This window comes from Dipodomys spectabilis, unplaced genomic scaffold (assembly GCF_019054845.1).
Source record: "Dipodomys spectabilis isolate Male_0828 unplaced genomic scaffold, ASM1905484v1 ptg000036l, whole genome shotgun sequence".
Lineage (NCBI taxonomy): Eukaryota > Metazoa > Chordata > Mammalia > Rodentia > Heteromyidae > Dipodomys > Dipodomys spectabilis.
The window spans coordinates 3,049,493-3,073,648 of record NW_024870713.1 but is presented as its reverse complement, the minus strand read 5'-3'; the positions used below and the strand labels follow the sequence as shown (position 1 = coordinate 3,073,648).

Here is a 24,156-nt window from a genome sequence, read left to right as displayed (position 1 = left end):
AGCTCAGGGAAACCTTACACCTTGGGTAAAATCTCCACCCCCTCCCCATGACTCCTTCTTATTGGTAGATCTGGCATCCAGGCTCAGAGACTTAAGGTTCAAAGAAAGGAAGATATTTTTCCATTCTTTTCTTCAATACCCAGAAAAGCATGAGAATGTGCCAGTACCTCGTTCTACCAACCTATCGAAGGGAAAAGCCAGGTCTTCGTGGGTCTCCTGTACATACAATATAGAGTAGGTTTGCAGTCTTCTGGAGTGCTAGGAGACACTAACAGAGAAGAGTGTGGTGGAGAGTGAACACTTCCCAAGGTATTTTTCAGAGGAAGCTTCTGCCATCTTTTCCGGGTTTAGTTAGAGGGGCGAACCCACTTTCTCCAAAGCAGAAGTGTTTCCCAGGTGTAGCTGATTGTTCAAGAAGAGACTAAACTGATTACCTGTGCATGCAGGTATAAACCAATTCTTGGAGAAAGTGCTAGAATCAATGTCACATTCCCCTTGACATGTTCCACTTTTCAGCGGCGGTGCCTGGTATCCTTTGTCCTTCCTTAAAGAACCCCAAATCCCCCTGGTCACACCCCAGCTGCTAGATTAGGTGATGCCAGCTGTGGCTTCTTGTGTCCCTGTCAAGCAACCAAATGTGCAGCTCCCTAACCATATGAAAAGAGCACTTTGGTGGGTCAGGAAGATGTCCTTGGCGGGTTGCCACTTCTTGGATTTCCTCACTCTTTTGCCAGTGTAGAATGGGATTGCTGAAAGAACCAGCAGAAACCCGGAATAGATGTAGATAATAATGAGTGCCCTTTGTTGAGCAGTTACTTAGAGCCAGGAACCACAATACACATCTCTTCTCCAAGGCTCACAATGGTCTACTTTAACAGGATAGAAAGGGAAGCTTGCAACACTTACCCAAGGTCAGCAGCTATGAGGGTGGAGGAACTGGAAGTTTAATACAAATATCCACAACCCCAAAGCTTTTGTTTTAAAACAATGTGTTCTCTGCCTTCCTACACTCTCCTATTTCACCAAATCGCGTCCACACACATCAAATTGTTGCCAGTTTATTCACAGACAATAAGTTATTGCTCATTATACTGAAGTCCATTTGGACTATTTCTCATATATTTCATATTGCCTCCATTGCCAGGGAGCTGGTCACAGAGATGACGTGACTCAGGTGCAGACTGAATGACACTGGAGGTCATGGGAACAAGGAAGGTCATGTGGAATATGTAGGCATGAGTGTGTATCTGTGTGCACACACCATTATACCACGTACTTCGAGGGAAAGTGATTTTAGCAACTCATCCAAGCCATATACCTGCATTCTCTTACATGTATTCTCATGCTGTGTGGGGCTGGGATGCAGCAAAAATGTAGACAGACAGAAGATGGAATCAGTGACAGTGTGGGGGAGGGAGAAAAGCAGCATCGCAGGAGATTTATAGTACCAAAAAAGAAAAAGGGGAAAGGGTTAAAGATCACTTTCCTAATAGTTCAGGGGTCAATGAACATTTGAGCCCATGTGCTTCCTAGTAGTCAGACAGAATAACTCACAGCTACCCAGAGATAGCATTGCAGTGGATAGATCTGCAGACAACACTCACTAAGATATGCAGGTATAATAAGCTTGTGCTTACAGTCTTTATGCCCTATATTTGATGGGCTCTAAACTGAAACTTTCCAGCCAACAGACTTCTGACCCCCAACCCAGAAAGCTAAATATTTTAAACAAGATTTTAAACAAGATTCTAGAAAATGCTGACCTTCTGGTTCTAGGATATATTATGAGAACCACTGCTCTACTGATATTTGGTGTACTGTCATTGTGTATGTCTGCCCATTTCCAATGGCCATGCCATCCCAAACAGCGGAGTCAGTGAACACATCAGTGAAAAATTATCTGGTTTTAGACTCTCTGCTTCGGTTATTTCAAATCCATGTTTGACCTTTTGTTTGAACCCTAGATCCATGTGCCCACTACCCACTAACAGTCTACATTCACTTGGGACATTAAACCCTTCAAACAGCATGCCCATCCAAATTCACTATCCAAAGCCCTCTTTCCTGTGCTTTTCCTTTCCTTTTCAGTTTTCTTTTATTATCTTTGAGTGGTTGTACAAAGGAGTTGCCATCGAACAAAGTTTATGAATACAGTGCATCTTGATCATTGTCACTCCTTTCAACATTTTTACCCATCCTTCTCCTATCCATGCCTCCTCTCATTCTGCGTAATTTTATAGGATACATACTGCATTCTTGACTGCATTCTCCCCCTCCTCTGCTCTTAATTCATCTGCCCCTTTCCCCTGAACTTTCTTCTTGTGAGGTCACTAGTAATACAATTTAGGAATCTTCAAGTCACCACCCTCAACTTCCTTTATGTAATACTAGTCCCATAATCTCTAGAATTTAAATTCCTGGATGGCAGATGTGCATCAGGTTTTGTTCAGCATTGTACCCTTAGCAACACTCACTACCATGCCTGACATACAGCATTCACCGAGAATTGGATGAGTTTGAAAATAGATGAATTCTGTCTGGCATCTCTTACACATCTCTCACACAACAGCCTCCTTCCCATCTTGCCTGCCTAACAACATCCTCCAAACTCCAGACCTCAGTTCTCTTTTGAAAGAATGGACTAAGCCCCATAACCCTGTTTACAAACTTTGGACTGGACTTCTCAAAGCCTTAAGAATGTATTCAAAAAAGCTGCTCAGAACACTTCATGTCTGAGTATTAACCTTACCATTCATCTATATTAGGGTCTGAGCATCCCAAGGAGCCCTATATTCCAGCCCTTCCTCCCCTACCGGATACAGTCATGCTACACAGCACCCGCTTTCCTAATAGCATATTCATTTACCATGCATCACCTGCAAATGACCAACCGTCAAGTCCAAGTGACAATGTCATACCCTTTGTAAACCATTTCCCAAACCATCTTCTGGGTGAATACAAATACGCCTGGAGAATTACTGCTCCCATCAGTAGGGTCCACAGCTCGATGTACCTGTAGCATACCATTTGTGTGTATTTTATTGTAATCATCTTCTAACAGAAGTTTCTTCCCCTCTGAGGAGGCTAGTGCCTGCCACCCAGAGGCATTTTCCCTGCCTCTGGTAACCAACTGCTAGTGTCTAGCCCAGTGTCGGACAGATAGTACCGCAAATGTTTGTTGAACAGGCCTCAATTTAATTTAGTTAGCATCAATCAGAGAGTAAGGAATAAACAAACAGTGGTGGACTTAGTGAGACTAATTCTCTGAAGTCTTCACCGCCAAGGCCACACTAAAAACTAAAGTAATTACTTGGGCAGATATTTCATGAAAGGAGGGGAACCATTTGCATTTGAATGATCTAGTGAGGATTTTCTGCTTATTGATGTTTCTGGAATTTTTCAGATAATGGCTTCAATTCTTTCATTCTTTCATGGTAGAGAGAGTAGGCCAGAAAGTTAATCTATCAATCACACTCCCATCTGAAACCAGGCACCTTTCAACCAGTGCTGGCCGAACAGAAAACATCCATAGAAACCAAGGTTTTAGAATGAATGCCCTAATGCAGAGGCTGAAGGGCCCGCTATGTTCCAATTCAGCCCACTAAAGAGCGCTTAGGGAAATGCCAGGAGGTGCTAAATTGCTTTCCTGATATTTAAATAGCCTCACATCTGGCCCCCATTTATTTATGTCCTTACAAGTCTCAAGGTTGGGGCAGGAAGAAAAAGAGTGAGGCCGGAGGGAAGACAAGGTAGAAAATTCTATCTGTGGTTCGGTTACCATTCAGGAGACCTGGTGGCTAAAACCAACGCAGAACTTGGCCCTGGGAGTTAGGTGTCAAGTGTGTCTGTAGGAATAAAGGTGCAAAACCTGAGAGTAAGAGGTTGGTAATCTGTCTCCAAAATGTTGGCATGATCCTTTATATTGAGCGTGCGCGCGCGTACACACACACACACACACACACACACACACACACACACACACAGCGCGCACCTGCTTTGGAAAGCCCCCTCTTGCTCACTCGCAGGCGAGCCCGAAGGCGCGGCTCCGCCAGCCCAGAGCCGGCGGATTTACCGTGGCATTACTTTTAATTAACTCTGCGGCGCGGCGCGGCGCGGGAGCGTGGGGTGGGCACTAATCCCGGGCCCGCCTGACGTCACCTGGGAACGCGCAGCAGCGCGGGGCAGCGCGGGGCCGCAGACGACCTCACCGCGACCCGACCGGGCCTCCGCCCGCGCGCGGGGGCTTTGCTCCGCGGGAATTAAGGGAAGGAGAAATGTTAGTACACTTTTAATTGGAAACCGAGGTCTTCTTTCAGAGCGGCTTGTTTACTCAGGATTGGGCATTAGAACTCAGGGGAGGCTCTAATTGAAGTGACGGCTTTGGAGATTATGGGGAACATATGGCCCTACCGCCGGGCTCTTTATCTGCATTTTCTCATAAAACTGCCGTCCGTGTGTGTTTCAGCGTCCGCCCGGCCTCTCACATTTCTAAAGGGTCTTTGAAGAGCGGAGGCAGAGCGGAGGCGGGGGTGGGCTGGTGGGTAAGGGGGCGCCCACTGCGCGCGGGGAATGGGGAGCCCCCAGTTCCTTGCGCTCTCTTGCAACGCATCCTGGAGCTCACCAGATCCTGGTAGTTTACCTGGAACAAGAACCGCACCTAGGCGGCCTTCAGTGCAAGTGCTGCTGCTCCAGGGAAAATGAGAGCTGGGAAGAAAAGGAAGCAGAAGGGTGATTGCCTGGCAGGGGTGCAATTCAAACTGTTGTGAGCAGCGGCAGGAGGGAGTTGCCAAGGTAACTGGAGACTCCCACTCAGGGTCCAGGAAAGGAAAAGCGCCTTGTGCTGCTTGGTTGAAGCCAAGCCTTGTACACAAGAGATGCGGGCACACAGATGTCTTGGGACAGAATTACATTATTTTCTCCCTGTCAATCATCAATCGATCGATCAATCGGTGCAACATCATCCACACACCTTTGCAGGCTCTGGCATCAACCAGCTCTGCCACATCCTTCCTGTATCCAGAGCTGCCGTGGAAAATACAAGCCACACAGTTGAATTAGAATTTCTGATAAACAATTTTTATATCACACTGAAAAGACTGATTAAAAACATTATTCCCTGTTTAACCAAACTTCATATATCACCGCACACACCCTGGATTTTTGTTTGTTACATCTCACAACCCTAACTACACCTGCTCACTCCAGGGGAAATACTGCCTTCTGTCATACTCCAGAATTGCCCTGGCCCCGCACCAAACTCCTCAACAGGGAAGAACAGCTGATCAAAGCTCTACTACTCCATCCTGAGTCCCACCACCTGGGCCAGTGGTCTCCAATCCTGGCTGCTGTGCATGTTAAGCTCTCCTAAGGAGCTCTGCAAACTGCACGATCATGGGCTGAAGCCCAGACAGACTAAATCTCCTAAGGCCCTTATCACAGGAATCTAACACTTAAAAGGGTGTGTGTGTGTGTGTGTGTGTGTGTGTGTGTGTGTGTGTGTGTGTGTGTGTGTGTGTGTGTGTGTGTGTGTGTGTGTGTGTGTGTGTGTGTGTCTGAAGAGTAATTTTTAGGGGGTGACTACTTTAAAGAGCACCCTATAGTGTTATCTATCTAGTGTTATTATTAATCAACGGTCTTTCTCCATTTGAAAGCACATTTCACAAGAGCAGTTACTCCAGCAGCACTTTCATAGGCCTGTTACATATTCTGTGCTTTAAAAAAATATGCTCAGCAGTCCAATTTTCAAATACTTCTTTTTTTGGGGGGGGGAGGGGCAGGGGGTCCGGTCATGGGGCCTGAACTCTGCGCCTGGGCGCTGTCCCTCAGCTCTTCAGCTCAAGGTTAGTGCTCTACCACATGAGCCACAGCACCACTTCTGTTTTTTTTTTTTCTGCTTATGTGGTGCTGAGGAATCGAACCCAGGGCCTCATGCATGCAAGGCAAGCGCTCTACCACTGAGCCACCTATATGGAGCATATACTTCTATATGCTTCACATCCGAAGCTCAGTCCTTGCCTGATGAAGCATTCAGAAAGTTCCTAGAGGAAATACAGATGTCACAGCTTTTCTGCCCTCATAGATTCCAAAGGGAGGCATGGACATTTTACCTAGAACAATCACCTGAGCCCACCTCACACACAAATGCATACAACACTCAATTCACTCAATTCCATGGCCATCCTAAAAACAAGGGTCCAAGCATGCCCCTGCCCCTGGTTGCCAGCATGCAAATCTGGATTTGGGCCACTGCTAATTCAATTGTCTTTTTAATGCCAAGCCTAAGGCTTGATCTCAGGGCCACATGCTAGTGTGTGCAAGGCTGATACTCTATCACTAAATACCTCTCATTTTTATAGCTTACTTTTTAAAATATAATTTTATTGCTATTATTAAGGTGTTGAACAGCAATGAGTCAGGTAATGAGTACATTGCTCTTTTTCTGACAATATTACCTCTTCCCTTTCTTTTTCCCAGTTTCCCCCTCCCAGTTCTTCCGAGTTGCATAGATCACTTTCCACAGTGTCTACTAAGCGCCATGAATGCATTTGTTCACCCTTCTTCCCTCCATTTCTGTGCTGATGGCTTTTTTTTTTTTATGGTTAACTGCATATAAAAGTCTCACACTCTCCACTCTGGCTGGCTTTGAATAACCATCCTCAGATTTCAGCCTCCTGAGTAGCTAGGATTACAGGTGGGAGCCACTGGTACCCAGCTTCAGATGATTCTTAAATTACCCTGTTTTTCATATGCTTCTAAAAAGATGACAAGACATCTTATATAAGTTCCTTTATACCAGTAAGTCTTAGGCTGTTTCCAGGATCAGAGAAAGAAAAGTCAGAGCCAGGTTCATGGCAGAAGATCTCAGGGTGCTTTCCATATGCTTATACAACACAAACACCAAAGTACTCAGGATGTCATGCCTAGTCTTGCCAGCAATCCCTAATAAATGGAACTCTGGTGGCTTTCCTTGGTCACAGGAAAGGAAATATTGTAAGTGATTTCCAGTTTGCTCAGTGAACTATGGAAAGCATCTTCAGATCTACCTTGAAATCCTTTGGCTGGACATGGGAGTGGATGGGTGTGGCTGTAATGTCAAGGCAAGAAAATCCAACATCCTCCCTGTACCATCTTCCCGGATAGGTAACAGGATGGAAAGGAGCCTGGAGTATTCACCACCGGTAATGAGGGGACTGACTCATAAAGTAGCCTCTGCCTGTACAGAGGCTATCATGCTAAATTCTCTACTCATTGTGCTAAGCCCTGTCACCATAGCCAAAAAGGATTCTGTGTAAAGGTGGACAAAGTCTATGTCATCACTGCCAAAGGAAGGCAAATCTGAGTTCATTTTGCTGAGATAGGTCTAGGACACAAGGTAGGACATCACAGGTCCACTTGTAGAAGGAGCTTACTGGAAGTTTTGCTCTGTGTGGATTTAACTCCACTGTTAGGCTTTGATTTATTTAATTAATGAGGGGTGCAGTTTGTGCAGCTAATACCTCTCATCTGGGTAAAAACTAATAAAGGTCCATTTTTTATTGTGTTTCTACTATCAGATAAGCTACACAGGAGCAAAACCAGACATATGTTGAGTAATTGTAAAACCAAACAAAATCAAACCAAAAAGGAGGAGGAGGAGATGGGAGGAGGAGGAGAAGGAGGGAGGAGGAGGAGGAGGAGCAGAGGGGAGGAGGAGGAGGAAGAGGAGAAGGAGAAGAAGATGACGACAATAATAATAATGGTCCCTCCCTCACAACCACTTTGAAAAGGCTTCCCATATTCATATACCATAGTTTTGGACCCTCCCAAGTCTATTATTCCTGCTTTGTAGGAGGGGGCCATAAGAAGTACAGGACAGTGATGATTGAGAAGCTAGATGTTAGAACAGCATGTGTATTTGTGACTGGTGCTGGAAGGGAGTGAAACTCAGTTCGGATCACTTCCTCTCTGTTGCTCTAACTATACGTGAGCAAGATTCTTCCATGGGGTTCTCTCAGTGAGGAGGTCCCACTGAGCACCTGAAACACTGCCAGGGCTACCCATGGAGCTTCTTGAAATGTGAGAAGAAAATATGAAGGCCCATGTCACTATACAGACACATCTCTAGTGACTAGGCCACGGAGGAAAGGGCTTAGTGATACAGGTGCTAGAATCAGCCTGGTTTCAACTCTGGCTTTTCCAATGACTAACTATAGTGCCTGGGGACACATTCCTACCTTCTCCATGTTTATCTTCATCTATAGAACTAGAATACTACTAGGACTGCTTTCTTCATCATCATGATATAAGATTGAATTCACTAATTCACGAAAATCACTTAAGATAATGATCTCGGTTCAGTATTGTGAATGTTGTCATCCTCGCTATCATGAAAAAAATGACAAGGATGAATTGCTCTTTTGGCCAGTTTCTTTTCTTATGAAGGTTGTACAGGAGATATGAAAATGCATAAACACTACTGAGAGTGAAATGTACTGTGAAACAATCGTGCTCATTTTAAATTGTGGTTTCTGTAATTTGTTTTCGTCAAAACCATTAAGGGTGCACATAGTTCCAAAATTAAATAACATTCAGTGGAAGAGAGATCATATATTGTCTGAATCTGCAGACAGCCTATGAATGCCAAAGACAGCCTCAACCCAACTCATAATTACAGCAAGAGTTGATCACCTCTGTTTCAGTATCAAATGTCCTGACTTCATAATTGGTAGAATTAAGTTCTTATTCTGGCTTATCCCTGACTTGAGTATCCTGTGTCTTTTATTTCACCATCTATTTTACGAAGACAAAATAAATGCAGTAAAAGACCAAACTTCAGTACAGAGCAGAAGTGCCGAACCCAGACAGAGGGCAACAAATAATTCTGGTAGTGAATTTTATGGCTGTGATACTAACAAGAGATATAACTGTTGATTTTGAAAATAACCCGAAAGACCCAATGATTATTACTGCCTCTTGCCTATCATCCAGAGATGCCAGATTAATAAACCAGAAAATGTCCTTGAAGCCCCTTGTGTTAGACATGATATAAACATGTGCGCTCTTCCTGTCACTTTGATAATAACAGCCACAATAAGAAGAGATAGCATTCTTCTTATGTCTCTCTATGCAGACACTGTACCAAAATCTTCAGGGCCACAGGTGATACATTTGTGTCTTTTGTCTAATTCACAGCACCTGACATAGTACATATAATTAAAATATATTTACAGGCTTAAAATTTCAGGAATGCACACCAATTGCAAACTCTAGGAAACAGTGTGTGAATAATCACCTTTGTAGCAGTAATTCTCAAACTTTTGGGCCCTAGAAAGTGACAACATCCCATATTATCCCAAGAAAAATAAGAACAAAGGACTCAAAACTCCAGTGGGTGCAAGAAATCTTCTTCCTAACTCCAGTGGGGAAAAAATACTAAAGATTTGTCCTTATTTACAAAAGACTTGAGTTTAACATGATCAGGAGAAAGTTAATTTGTTTATATAGATGCACACATTACTGAGTGCCTATTGCATGCCAGGCCCTGTGATGGTCCAGTTGATGCACAACTAGGAGAAGCACATCAAGACCCCCACTGCAGTCCAGATTCCCCAGTAAGCAGAAGCCAGGTTGAAACAAAACCCCAAAATAAGCAACAACAACAACAAAAATAAAATCTGATTCTGTGGCTAGAGGTGCTAAAAGAAAATAAGATGTTAATCATAGAAATGGTGGGACAAACCGTGAACCAAGTCAACAATTATACTCACTAGCCACAAGGTTGGAAATGAATTTTACAACTTGGGAAGGAGGGGAGGGAGGAGGGAGGGAAAGAGGGAGAAAACAAGGGAGAGGTTAACACTGATGGAAAAGAAATTTACTCATTACCTTATTTGTGCAATTGTAACCCTCTGTATATCACCTTTACAGTAAAATTGAAAAAAAAATAAAATGCAATAAAAAAATAAAATTTAAAAAACATGTTGGGATGACAAACGAAAACTAAAATTTGGATCATAGCCATTTTTAGTAATCAAAAAATGAAAATAGACAATCACACTTTAAAATAATCCAAAATAGCTGGGGTAAGCCTAACTAATCAGGGGGCTGCAATGTGAGGCTCAGTTCAAAACCAGCCTGGTCAGAAAAGTCCTTGAGACTCTTATTTCCAATAAATTACAAAAAAAAAACCCAAAAACTGGAAGTAGAGCTGTGGATCAAGTCAGAGAGTGCTAGCTCTGAGCAAAAACAACCAGGGACAGTCCCCAGGCCCTGATTTCAAGTTCCAGGACCAGCATGTAAGTAACTAACTAAATAAATACAACCTCTTATCCTGGATTGGATCTTGGAAGGGTAAAAACAATGAAAGCCAGGTGCTGATGGCTGAAGCCTGTAATCCTAACTACTTAGAAGACTGAGATCTGAGGATCGAGGTTCAAAGCTAGCCTTGGCAGGAAAGTCCATGAAACTCCTATCTCCAATTAACCACTGGAAAACTGGAAGTGGCACTGTGGCTCTAAGTGGTAGAGTGCTAACCTTCAACAAAAAAGCTCAGGGATAGCACCTGGGTCCTGAGTTCAAGCCTCATGACTGACAAAAAGAAATATTGATGGAAAAATCTCATGAAATTGAATAGGGCTATTATAGTTTATATATAATGCTATGCAATGTTACCTTCTTAATTTGATAAAGGTCCTATGGCCACACACAATGTTAGCATTAGAGGAAGCTGGATGAAGGATATGTGAGAACTTCTGTCCTATTTTTCAAGTGCTTCATAAATTTAATTTTTTTCCATTTCCTAGAATTCATTTAGATAAATATTCTTTACATTATCAGAGGCACAGAGGCATTGTATCTTTGTGTTCTTCCCCTAAAATTATCTCCTTTAGTCTCACTGTGTGTGAAAGTCTATCATCCTGTATGATTTATCATGTCCTAGTATATTTTAGATCTAGCTTTGCATAGGAGAGAAAACAAATACCAACTGGTCTCTCTAAGCTTAGCTAACCTCACTTTACACAATTCATTCCAGGTCTATCCATTTCCCTGAGAAATCCCATTGTGTGTAAATTTAAATTTTTATTTCAAAACTTAAATATTGCCGGATGCCAAAGCTACTCAGGAGATGGAGATCTGAGGATTTATGGTTCAAAGCCAAGCGAGGGCAGCAAAGTCTACGAAACTCATCTTCAATTAATCACCAAAAACCTGGAAATCAATCTGTGGCTCAAGTAATAGAGCACTAGCCTTGAGCATAAAAGCTCAAGGATAGCATCCAGGCCCCGAGTTCAAGCCCCAAGACTAGAGCACTCATGCATGCACACACAAACACACACACACACACATACAACACACACACACACACACACCCTTAATTTTTATATTTAAGGAAACATGTTTTGAACTGCTGCATGAGACACATAGATAACCTCTGGTTTTAAGAGAAAATATGGAGATAGAAGTAGATGAGAAATTCTACATGAACCAGCCAGGAACCGTAGTTGCCTCTAGCCTGTCTACAAGCTCCTGCTTCCATTCCTGGGTCAAAACAGCTAATGAAACCACCTATTTCCAAAGCCCTGACAGCGTTCATGATGCTAGTACTTTTTGAGCTTATTCATCCTTTAACAGACTTTACCTAACATTTCAGTGTCCAGGCCTATGCTAGTAGTCCCTGAGGATACAGTGATAAAGTAGGTACACACTGTCCATGGATCTGATAAAATAAGCTATCCATAACACTACTATTGAACCCACAGACAGAAAATGTTAGCCTCATATTGATGCCACATTTTAAGAGATTGTAGTATTTTCATAGATAGTATATGTCTCCTATAAGGGCTAATTGGAAGAATGGAAAAGCACTAGAAAGGAAAAAAGGAAGAGTAAAGAGTCTTGTAGATCTAAGCAAGGCGCTGGTGGCTCATGCCTGTAATCCTAGCTACTCAGGAGGCTGAGATCTGAGGATTGTAGTTCAAAACCAGCCTGGACAGGAACGTCTAAGAAACTCTTTATCTCAGTAAGCCACTAGAAACCTGGAAGTGGCGCTCCAGTTCAAATGGTAGAGCACAAGCCTTGAGCTGAAGAGCTGAGGGACAGCGTCCAGACCCAGAATTCAAGACCCAGGACCAACCAAAAAAAAAAAGAGTCTCATAGATCCTAACAAGGATTTCTGTCTCCAATTCATTTTGAGATGGAGGAAAGCAGTCTCTGACTTATTTTGTAAGTTGCTAAAGGAAGGCCAAGAACATAATTTGAGGTTACACATGGGCTAGGATAGGTGTTGAGACCTAATACAACCAACAACGTACTACAAAATGTGAGGTCAAGAGTTCCTACAAACCTGTGAAATATAAATGGGGTCTTTGTCCAATTTCCTGGCCAAAACAAAAGGGCTTCTTTTGTAGTGGTAAGAATATCTTTTGTATGCAAAAAGACAGTTGGTGTCTGGGTGCTTCCAGACATTTCTAGGATAGGGGCTTGCCAAAGTTAGACCAAAGCAAGATTAGATTTTTGAGACTTTCAGTCCCACCTCCAACTTAGGGAAGGGAAAAGGGGCTAAAGGTTGAATGGATTCAGAATGGCCAATGATATGATCAGTCATTCCACTGTAATTAAGGTCTCACAGAAATTCAAAAGAAGATCCTGGTAGCTTCCAGACAACTGGAAGGTGTCATATCAAGACATAGATATTTCCCCTTTTCATATACCTCAGCCTGTGTATCTCTTTGTCCACTGTTCATTGGTTGTCTTTAAAATATTCTCAGTAATAAAACTCTAAACCTAGATGTACAAGACACTATGTTGAAAATGAACTTTATAATTTCAGGGGGGATGGAGTTGGGGAGGTGGGGAGGAAAGGGATGGTACGGGAAAAACAAAGGAGAAGGTAACAAATGCTCGATAGGAAATGTACTCATTACCCTACTCAAGTAACTGTAACCCCTCTGCACAGTATTTTTACAATAAAAATATATATAGAAAAAATCTGAACCTAGGTGGAAAGTTCTTAGCTACTTTGAGCAATTAGTTGAATCTGAGCAGAGCCTCCTGGGAACTCCAATTTCTGACCCTAATTGGTTGGAAGTATAGGGACATCCTCTAACTTGCAACTGGTATCCAAAGCAGAAGGGTGGGGATTTCTCTTGTTTAAACAAACCATTAGCCCAGTGGAATCTGATACTCTCCAAAAGTAGGTGAGTTTCAGGACTGAATTTCAGGACTTCTGGCTAGTATCTGCTAGAGAACTGATGAGTACATAGAGAAAAACTGCCATGTCTAGAGTCACTATTATACTGAGTAGGGAGGAAAGGTTCTTTGACTTGTAATCCTATATCTCTTTAGCCCCTGTGGCTAAGATATTCAAGCAAGGGTTGGTGGTGAGTGTGGACAAGACCCAAGAAACCTACTCCAACTGAGAGCCCATGGTTCTTCTGGAAGAAGAACTCAAGACCTAAATGTTGCAGGATCTTCTTCTGACTACAAATTTTATCCATCTGCTTGTGAGGTTGTTTTTCAAGGCCACTGACAAGGCAGGGACCGGAACAGAAGAGGTGGAACCACATTAGATCAAAGTTTTCTGTAGCACAAGACTCCCTAAGGTTAGAATTCTAAGTAGCTATGAACTTACCCATACGTTCCTTTAAGTCATCTCAGTCAGCATCATAAAGCCATGGGCTCTAAAATCTATAAGCAACTTATTACCATTAGGTAGTTACAATGTTAAGGGATAAACTTCCCTGAAGGCCCATCACCCTGTCATATAAACATAGTTCTATGCTATGTTGAATCTGAATGTTTCACATCTGTACTGCAGCTGCAACCTGGGATGTGACTCTCAAGCCTTAGTTTTACGAAACTATTCTGAGCCTCTTAGGTTTTTAAATCATTTAACAAGATAACTAATAACTCTCCTAAGGGATCTTTATCAGGCTAGCCAATGATCTCCTAAAATGTGTCACATAAAATTACCCCAAGTATCCTAAATATCTTCTGATTTATACAAAAAGGTACTAGAGTGATAAATTATGAACATTATAGCTCTCTTAGTTCAAGATAGGTCTTTCTGAATCCCACTGCTTTTAGCATCACTTAACAACCCTACGTGTAATTCCATGCAACAGGACTCATTTCATATAACCATAGTTGAATTTGGGAGCCTGATGTTTAGTTACATTTCAGCTTACCAGTGTTCTGTTTGTTTACCAAAACCGTCCTGATTAGGGAGATTATTAGCTGCTGAACCAGTATGCCCTGTCCAGTTTATGTCATCTGCCTTCTGGGTCTTCATCTAAGTCACTGATAATATTATAGATGATGGCAGTCAGCAATCCAGTCAACAGATATTTATCAAGCAGCTACAATGTGTAGGGCACTCCAGACAGAAACCAAAGGAACAATTACATTTATGCTGGGATGTATGCTATAGTTACTTGTCTGCTTTCTATAAAGTCCTAGTCAGAGGTAAATGTCTTTCCTTCAGGACTTAATTCCACCCATTAGCCACTTCTTGATCACTTGATCTTCTTAGTATCATATTAAGAACCTATGTTAAGGAAACAAAGGATTTAAAGCCCAACTCTGTTCCTTGGACGTTTTTCCGTTCATTAGTGAGGCAAGCACACAAACCATTTATAATGCAAGAAAGGCAGCATTTATATATGTGACAAATGAGTAATACAATTTTAATCAGGTTGAGATGTTAATGTCATTACATATAATGTTGCAAAAATGAACCATGGAGTTTTAGAGCAGAGACAACAGGAGTCCTCCTGGAACCACCCTCCTTTTTACCTGCCGATATTAATCTCAACACATGGAAGGTCTTTTCCTTGGGTAAGTTTACTCTTTGTTGGATCTAACCATTAAAATGACATTCCAACACATTCCCTTTGTTGAGTTGAAAACTACTTCCTAGTACTTTTCTATTTACGATGCAAGTATCCAAGGTTTTGTTAGGTAACTGAGTGAATGAATTCTATTTCTCTCTGTGAAGTAAGACAAAATGCTGGTCTGTTCTATTTAAAGGCAACTGGTATATCCTCATTTAGTCTTTACTTTCCTAGCCTACACAGCTACAATTTCTTCATTAGACACAATTTGCAATCTCCCTACCCCTTTGCCATTCTTGTTAGTCATATTTTGACTCTATGGCTGGTACAGAGCTCACATTCAAGTTACGCATGCTGAATGCTATACAAATCAATGATCTGGAAAGCTCCAGTTTATTGATATCAGCCTCAAAGAGAAATGTTCACAACCAAACATACTGCTGAAAATGTGTTCAGACAAGACCTAGCACAGTTCCCTTGCTCTGAACAGTATAATTCTACTAATAATATGTGCTAAGATCCAATGTCTTCTTTGTGCCTTCTTTTTGTATGTGTGTGTGTGTGTGGGGGGGGGGGAGGGAACAATGTCCCATTCAGATTTTAACTTAAAATCTGTAAACTTTTAAAACGGGGCAACTAGGTCACTGAGTGATCAATACCCATACAACCGGCTGTATATGAGGAAAGGCTAGACTATAGTGTTTATTTCTACATGGGAGAGAATGTTATGTCCCTCTGGGCATGCCTATCTTTCTAAAGTCACACTGGTGTTCTGTCCACCATGCAGAGAGACTTTTGAAAATCTGAAGCTTTTGCATTGCTCTGCAGAGAGGAGGGGCTATGGATGGGAAGTTACTACATGACACCTGATGGGAAACCACAGGGTGAGCTGGCCTTATACCAACTAGACACCAGGATGCTCCATGGGCCTAACTACCCTCAGGAAATACTTGAATATGTCAGAGCCTGTGTTCCAGACAAAGAAAAATTTTCCTCAAATTAAAAAAAATCTAGGAAAACTTGAGACACAAATCCCAGTAAGAGTTGACCAGGGTGAGAGCTCCCTTAAAAGCTATAAGCACAGTCAAGCAAGAGTCAGCAAGGAGTCAAACAAAAGTAAAAAATGAAACTGCAAAAACTCTCACTACAGGGAAGACCCAACCAGCAGCTCTTAGCTGAACACTAGGCTTTGGGTATGATTATTTCGTTTATTCCCCAAAGAAGAACCCATTTAGGTCAATGTGACTGTCACCATTTTGCAATTGTGGAAATGGAGGCTTAGAGTTTAGACACATTTTTCAGGTCCCAGAGATACATGTTGCAGCTAGGACAAGGCACCCCAGCTGCTGATCTCCAACCCTCTGGCACTTAAGCTCTGTTCCATGGGTTTATTTATTCTGTAACAAAAAGTCTATGTAAACCTCTATGGTCCATGCCTACATTAGGTGCCAGGGGACAAAGAGATAAAGAAAACACATACTGTCTCTCAAGGAGCTTAGTTCCTGGCAAGAAAGGCAAACAATTGCAAGCAACAACAATCAAATGGGAGAAGTGGAGGGGTAAGCTCATCCAGCACAGGGCCTCAAGGTCTTCCCTGGTGCAGTGGAGTCTAGAGCATACAGAACATGCTAGAAAGATGGAAGAGTTAGAGGGCAAGACTAGGAGTGAAGATTCCCTTCATTTGGCCAGGAGTGACAGACACTGACAGCAGCTGAAGCACAGAGATGGAAGAGCCTAGCATCCCAGAGTGAGGTTACCAAAAGCCAAAACACAAGCTGGGGAGTTGGAATTGCAATCGCAAATACCAAACCAAAATACCAACAACAACAACAACAAAAAGCAAAATTACATGAATATCACCTTACCGGATCTCAAAAGATTCATGGGTAAAGACAAACACTGTCCTGTGGGAACTAATACTCTGGAATGACATTCCTATGTTTATTCATTTCTTAGACCCTACAAAGTCTGTTCTGTACAATTTTCAAACCAAGAGCCAGGTTCCAGTGACCTACATCTGTAATCCCAGCTATTCAGCAGGCTGAGATCTGAAGATCAATCATGCTTCGAAGCCATGCCCAGGCTATGAGATTCATCTCCAATTCACCACCAAAAAGCCAGAAGTCTGAACTGTTGCTCAAGCGGCAGAATGCTAACCTTGAATGAAAAGGCTAAAAAGCTCCTGGATTCCAGCCCCAATATCAGCATATTCACTTAAAAAAATTCAAACATCCCCTATTTCTTTCTTCCTTCTTCTCCGGTCAGTGTGAGGTGAGGGCTGGATATACGAGGAGGAAGGACAAATTCATTTTACCCCTTTATGTGACCCACAAAGCTTTGGAGAAATTCAATGATCATCACAGACTCAATTACTGACTCCAATTCATCATCCCTTTAATAGTATTCCATAGTGACACATCGTGTACAATGTGGCAAGACTCTGTGCTGAGTGGAGTATTTTTCCCAAACCTGAGACTTTGTAATACATTTTTATCATGGGATATTAGCAGACAAAACGTACAGTGTGCTTGTGTGATAGAATATTCCTTCTTTTATTCTGCCACTACCAGGAGATTATGCCCAGTACTCTAGAAAAAAATCACACAGAAGAAACCTGGACCTGGTCTAAGCCTGAAGCTAAACTCATCTGAAGATTTGTGAATGTATTTTTGTTCATGGTTGGATGCCCTGGAATTCAGGGTGATTTGTTATGCAGCAGCAGCATAGAAATAGCTGACTGTTAACAGATGACTCTGAACTTTAAAACAAAGTTCCTGAAATACAATCAACTTCTCATGGAGTAAAAGCTGCCTAGGCAGCTGGCCCTCCAGAGAACAAAGCCATACAGATGACCACTCTGCTCTACCATTCCACTACGGTGCTGCCCACCTCCTGGTACTCACCCGAGTCAGAAGCTGCTGGGCTCACCAGGCTGAGAAGCTCCCGTTCCTTTTCATAATCCCCTTTGCAGAGCAGCTGCCCCTCCTTCAGGACAAATTCATCACCCTTTTGAAGCTGTCGCTCACAAACACAGCAGCAGAAGCAGCTCAGGTGGTAGACACTCTTCTGAGCACGCATAACAAACTCATTGGGTGCGATGACCTCAAAGCAGCCTCCACATTTGACAGCAAAGAGCCTGGCAGGAGCAGAGAAAGGGAGGACACTGTGAGGAAGGTCAGGCTTGAGTCTGAGTCTCCCCTCAGCTCAACAGCAAAAGGATTGTCCAGACTCAGGACAAAGATGCTGGAACTCAGGTTGTTTAATCTCCTCCTAGTCATACCCAATCAATAAAGTCCAGGATGGCCTGTAGCAAAACTAAAAGTTACAAAGACAATGTTTTTGTTTTTAATAGCCTGATGACACAATAATTTCTTTTGTAAAAACTCAAACATATGCCTGAATATAATATGCCTTCAAATATCTCTGGGATTCCTGAACTATAAATTCATTTTACAGTCTCTTAAATAAATAGATGTTTCCTTTTTAAAAGTAGCAGTACAATGTGTGTGTGTGTGTGTGTGTGAACTCACTCAAAATCACTTTCTGATTCTCTCCACATACCAGAGATAATAGAAGTAGAAAGGTCAGATGGTAAGGGAGAGAATAGCAAGTAGGAATAGACTGGCCAGAGCAAAGACATAAAGCTATACACCATTCCCCTCTTTAAAAGGAAGAAATACACTAACCCAAAGTATATTTAGGGAGCAGGTACCAGCGAGATCAGCTAGTAAGGCCCACTTTTACAGATCTAAGCAACTATGAGTATCAAGAAACATTTTCCTACCACAGGCCAACTACTGTGATGGCCTAAATTGGGCCAAGCTCACCTCAAAAACTCACTCATACACTTATTTATTCTTCTTTCATTTATACAGACATACCCATTGTGTACCTTGTAGCACACCATCCGTTCTGTGCCTTACTATGGAGACTGAAAAAGTATCTATCACCCCAGTGGCATTCTTGTAGTCAAGTATATATTATCTGTTATGTGTCAGGCATCAATGTAAGCATACGAGAATACAAGACAAAATTCATTCCCATCCACCCACCCTCACATACTTATGAAAGAACATTAAAGAAACAAACACACATAAAAGAACAAATAGCTCATACCTACCCTTAGGGATTTGTCGTTAGGAAACAGAATATAAGCACAATTCAAAGCAATGTCCCATAAATATAAAATAACATGTAGCAGTAGTATATATGGGAACTATGATATTTAATCAATTCTCAACCATGAAATGGTACCAGTTTGATTCAAAGTCAACATTTATGCACAATATGTTTATCTTGGCAGCTTCCTGGAAAAGGGAAGCATTTTGAGATGGTGAAGCGAAGAGAAGCTAATGAGATGCTCACAAAGAGACACATACACAGAGACGGAGGCAAAAACAGAGAGGGACCATTCAAGTTCAGGCTTAGAGACGGAAATGAAGTCATCTATAAACCAACCAGCTGCCCACAAACAGCTTCCTCCCAGGACAGAGGCCAGTCTGAACGATTGGAAGTGGGTGTGCTATCTGATCTTCAACCCATGCTTTGAATCACTATACATATCCCTCTATTCTTGGCCATCAGGAGCACCTTAGAAACACCTATCTTAATACACCCCCCATCTGCCCTCAACCTCAGAAAGGGGGCAAAGTTGGGGGACAGTCCAATGGCTGTTATAGGCCATTTCACTACCAACAAGCTATACGAGAGCCCCTAAACCAGAATGAAAGGTACCAACAGACCCTTCTCTGTCCTTTTTCCAGCTACTCAGTCTGGATTTTCTCTTTCCTGAACTTCTACACTAACTCTAGTCTCTCAAATCTTTGCCTTTCCTCCCTCCCTCCTTGCTGGACGACATCCATTTTATAGAAAGTCTACCCAGCACATCCCTGAGTCCCAAGTCCCCCAGCCACTGTTTGCCAACCTGAGCAAACGAATCACAGCTTTTCCAGGAGCTGGTCAAAGGCTCTTTGTCCCCGAGCCCACTTCTCCTCCTCGTCCCCTGGAATGGACTGTTAAACAGACTCAAGGCAAGTGCTCACAAGGAGTCAACAAGCACTTGAGACTCTGCAGTGGCAGGTGGTAGCATGTGTACTTGGCCTTTCTAACTTCTACCCTGTTAATCTCCTCCTCCTTTCCTTCCCATTTTATTTCATCCCCTACTCCAGAAGTGTGCCCCAAGTAAAAGAAGGAAGGGCTGGAGTGAGCTCAGCAATGAAGACCTGCCATGTTGATCAGGAGCAGCCAAGGGAAGTTCCCACAGTTGTCTGGGCTCCGATCTTGTCGTGTTCATGGTCACTGAGGATCACAGACCAGAAGAGAGTGGTGCTTTTTGTTTTCCAGTCTCCTTAGGTTTCTGCGCTGGGTCCAAACCTGGTCTTCCTCACCTTACTAACTTGGCTCTTAGAACCCCAGAGCAATTCAAGGAGAAAAAGAGCATATAGTCCACCACCTGGGTACCAGATGTGTACACAGCTGTACTGAGTGCCACTGTGGACCCAGCTGCAGATTGCACACCTCCCACAAGTTGTTTTCTCTAAGGCTCAGACAAGCAGAGAAAAGGATTTGTTCAGAAGTCTAGGTCATAATTAAAACACAGTCTGTCTCTTCCTAATGCTGTGGATGTGTCCCTCATGGTTACTTCCCCCTCTGAATGCTAATGAGGCTTCGCTCTAGGTTCAGAGCCTGGCAGATTGCTGTGCCCAGGAAAGCTGGTCAAGGCTTCTGGAACTGCCAGATCATCTAGGCAGACATCATATTGCCCAGCTCTTCTAAGCATCATAAATTCTCTTACTCCGAATGCGCCTTGGGATGGTCCTTTAACTCCTCTTCCCTTACCATCCCATCCCCTTACCAGTAGAATGAGAATCCTAGAAAAGCATCTAGTGCAGTACCTGTCCCAGAGACTAAGCCTTCCCCAACGAATGCCCTTCTGTCTGAAAGGGATCCCTATACTTAGAGAGCCACATTCTCCAGCAAGCAGCAGGTGTGCGTGGAATAGCACAGAAGAGCACAAAGGAGAGACCTTATCCACTCGGATTAGACTAGTGGTCACAAAAGTTTTTTCTTCACTTTCTCTTCTCTTCCCTACTCCTGCTGTCTGTCCCACATGTCATGCCAGGCAGGAAGGAGCTGGCTAGAATTCCACCAAGTACCCAGCTTCTACTTCTTGTACAGCCACAAACTTTGGTGTATGGCTGTCAATCTTAGTGAGACAGTACACAGAGATTTGGGGCTCACAAGCCATGTCTTGCAGCCTCAGCTTGCTCAGATGTTTAAGGCAGCCCTGGTGCCTATATTCCTGGGTCTGTAATGGTTAAATGAGAACATGTCCTCAAGCACCTATAAGGGACAGACTAGTTTTAATCATTTTTCTTGGCCCTACCTGTCTTTTGATGCTTGTAGATTTTTCTTCTCTCCCCAAAGTGGTTCTCAGTGCTCAAGAGTTTCCTGAGACATAATCCCCAAGAATTCCCTTCCTCCTCATGAATGTGAACCCTCTTGGGAGTCCCCCAAGCACTCACATGGGCATGGCTTCATCTCCAGAGCATAATATTACCCAGAAAAATTAACCCAGGAGATAAACTGCTGGTTGTGCTGACAGTGAGACAGAGCATGCTCCTGAGACCAAACCATGGGCCTGGCACCCTCTCCCTACCATAGCTCAATCATCCAAGTCAAGCACTGTGTGTACGGCACTGCCAGGCCCTACCCCAGATGCCGCTAGGAAAGCAAAGGAACAAAGGACAGGTGACCTGATTCAGGGAAAGGGCACAAGCCAAAGAGTAAGAAGACCTGGACCCAAAGATTCTGTCTTTACTGGGGGGGCCTGAGAAAAGACACCCATTTTCCTGGACCTTTGATTTCTCGTCTTGCATTTCTTAATGTAAGGTACTGTCCTAGACCAGTATTGTATCAAGAATGAAGAAAAACCCGTCTCTACTCCATCATTCCCCATCTTGCAACAAGATACTGCCTGTCTCTAAATCCAGGTCTCCCGACAGTGTTTCAGCAGGGCACTGCCTTGATATACTGATTCTCCGGGCAAAATCCTTTCCTGTACTATGTCATTCACCCAAAGATGACTACATCTCTTATCGCCAAAAAAGATTAGATAGACAGGTAGATACAGAGATGCAGAGACATAACGATGCACACAACAGATTCTAAATTTCCAGAAAAGGTGTCTTCTGGAAGATAGTAGTTTGCTCCTAAAATGCGTTTGAAACTACAGAGCTAGGTAATTTCGTAACTCTACATTTTTATGTGTTGGGAAACCTTACTACACAGAAGACAATGTCTTAAGAGCAGATAGGTGCAAAGGACTGACACTTGAGCACTACCAGGAAGCAAGTGTAAGGTAACCCACAGCAAGGCACAGAACTTGAGAAGCAAGGGTGTACCACAGTATTGCAAGATTCCTAGTAGTAGTATGATGCCACATTAAGAAGCTAGATGGTATGGTGTTAGTGTCTGATCTTGGGACAATCACCCCACCATTCCAAACACCTTGGGGTCCTCATTACTAGAACTTACTTCAGTCCTCCCAAACTACACTACTGCAAAAAGAAAAGCAGTGGACCAGAAAAAAGGGGATTTAAACTTTATGGAATGTCTAATTATCATCAGGAATTGTGATGATCCTTCAATTCATTATGGCATTAAGTGAGTGGAGGAGAAGGGGCAGGGAACTATTGTATGAACTCAAAGAGGACATCACCTTATTTCACTTCAGCCCGGCTGGTGATGCCTTATCTCCACAGGAAGTGGAGAGACTCTGAGGTGGGCAACTCATGAGTCCTTTTCTCACTTCTCTCTCACATCCTCTCTAGCACTGTCCTCATAGGAGAAACAGAAGGATCAAGCTGCTGAAATGGCAGCCTCAGCTCATGGGAGGACTCTGGGTAGATCCTAGGTTTTACAGGAGGTTCTTGCAGACTCAGGAGTTAAAAACGAAGTTGATTCCTTTTGACTCCTCATCTCAAACACCGTAAAGCACCTAAAGCATTACTGAAAGAGGCCTGTCCTCTTTCAATCAAGGTTAGGAACGAAGAGTTATTGACCCAGCACCATCACGTGAGAGTCTACTCTGACTCCACAGAGATGGGAAATGAGATTGTTTTTGTTAGAACTGAAATCACTGAGTTTTCAAGGTATAATCAGAAATTCAGGCCAATGAGGAAGGGTTTGCATTGACAAGGACACAAGGAAGTTCAGCTAGAGAAAGACTGTGTTGTAGAAATCACAGCTACAAGGAGACAACCATGTGGAATCAAATCAGTTAAAATCTAATTCTCACACTTACTAAGTATGAGGGTTTGAGTAGACCATCTATACAACAGGAATAGTGTAAGGACCTACCTTCTAGTCTCAATGGCACTCAACTAAACCAATAAACATAGTTCTTGATACATAATAAATCCTTCATAAAAAGTAACTATCCCAATGGTGGTGATGACAGTGATAAAGATGATGGATTTTTTTAAGCTGAAAAATGGAATGGAGGAGAGAAATGGGCTTCAAGAAAAGAGTGGAACTTGCAGGCTGCCTATCACACAGAATTTATCTGGATTTACTCGTTATGGTTAATTTTAGGTGTAGACTTGACTGGATTAGAAATGCCTGAGTTGCTGGCAATGCATTGTTTCTATACATCTCTGTGAAAGTGTTTCCTGAAGAGAATAGAATCTGAGCCAGGAGACTTGAGTAAAAAAGAAATCACCTTCATTCAATAGGGGTAAATACCATCCAAGGCTCTTAGCTTGAGACTGCAGGAGTTCTGCCGGTTCTCAGGACTTTGTCTTTGGACTGACAAGTACATTATTGGTTTCCCTGGTTTTCCAGCTCACAGATGGCATGTCACAAGACCTCCTGGCCTCCACCATCACATGAGCCCATTTTCCTAATAAATCCCCTCTCCTATATCTCTACCTTATTTGTTTGTTTCTGCTGGCGAACCCTGGCTAACACAGCCAATCAAAAGTTGTAATGTGGGGCTGGGAAGGTGGCTCAGTGGTAGAGCGCTTGCCTTGCATGCATGAAGCCCTGGGTTTGATTCCTCAGCACCACATAAGCAAAAAGAAAAAAGCCAGAAGTGGCCCTGGGGCTCAAGTGGAAGAGCGTTAGCCTTGAGCTCAAGAGCTAAGGGGCAGCGCCCAGGCCCAGAGTTCAGGCCCCATGACTGGACCACCCCTCCCCCCCCCCCAAAAAAAAACAGGCAAAAGTTGTAATGTGGCTAATGAACATACCCTCTTGTTCTATAAACCAGGAAGGAAACTTGGACTTAATTTTCCTTGGTACCATACATCTGATGTTTTTACCCATGAATTCCCTTGGCCTCCTCCTT

General features: G+C 42.9%; 1 protein-coding gene across 1 annotated transcript in view; it reads right to left on the bottom strand.

Moving 5' to 3' along the window:
- The window catches only part of Lmx1a (LIM homeobox transcription factor 1 alpha), a 136,865-nt gene that overhangs the window by 26,392 nt on the left and 86,317 nt on the right, over positions 1-24,156 (bottom strand). The window contains exon 3 of the mRNA XM_042677367.1: positions 17,714-17,946. Coding sequence (XP_042533301.1) covers positions 17,714-17,946 — 233 coding nt within the window. The remainder of the gene's footprint in view (positions 1-17,713; positions 17,947-24,156) is intronic.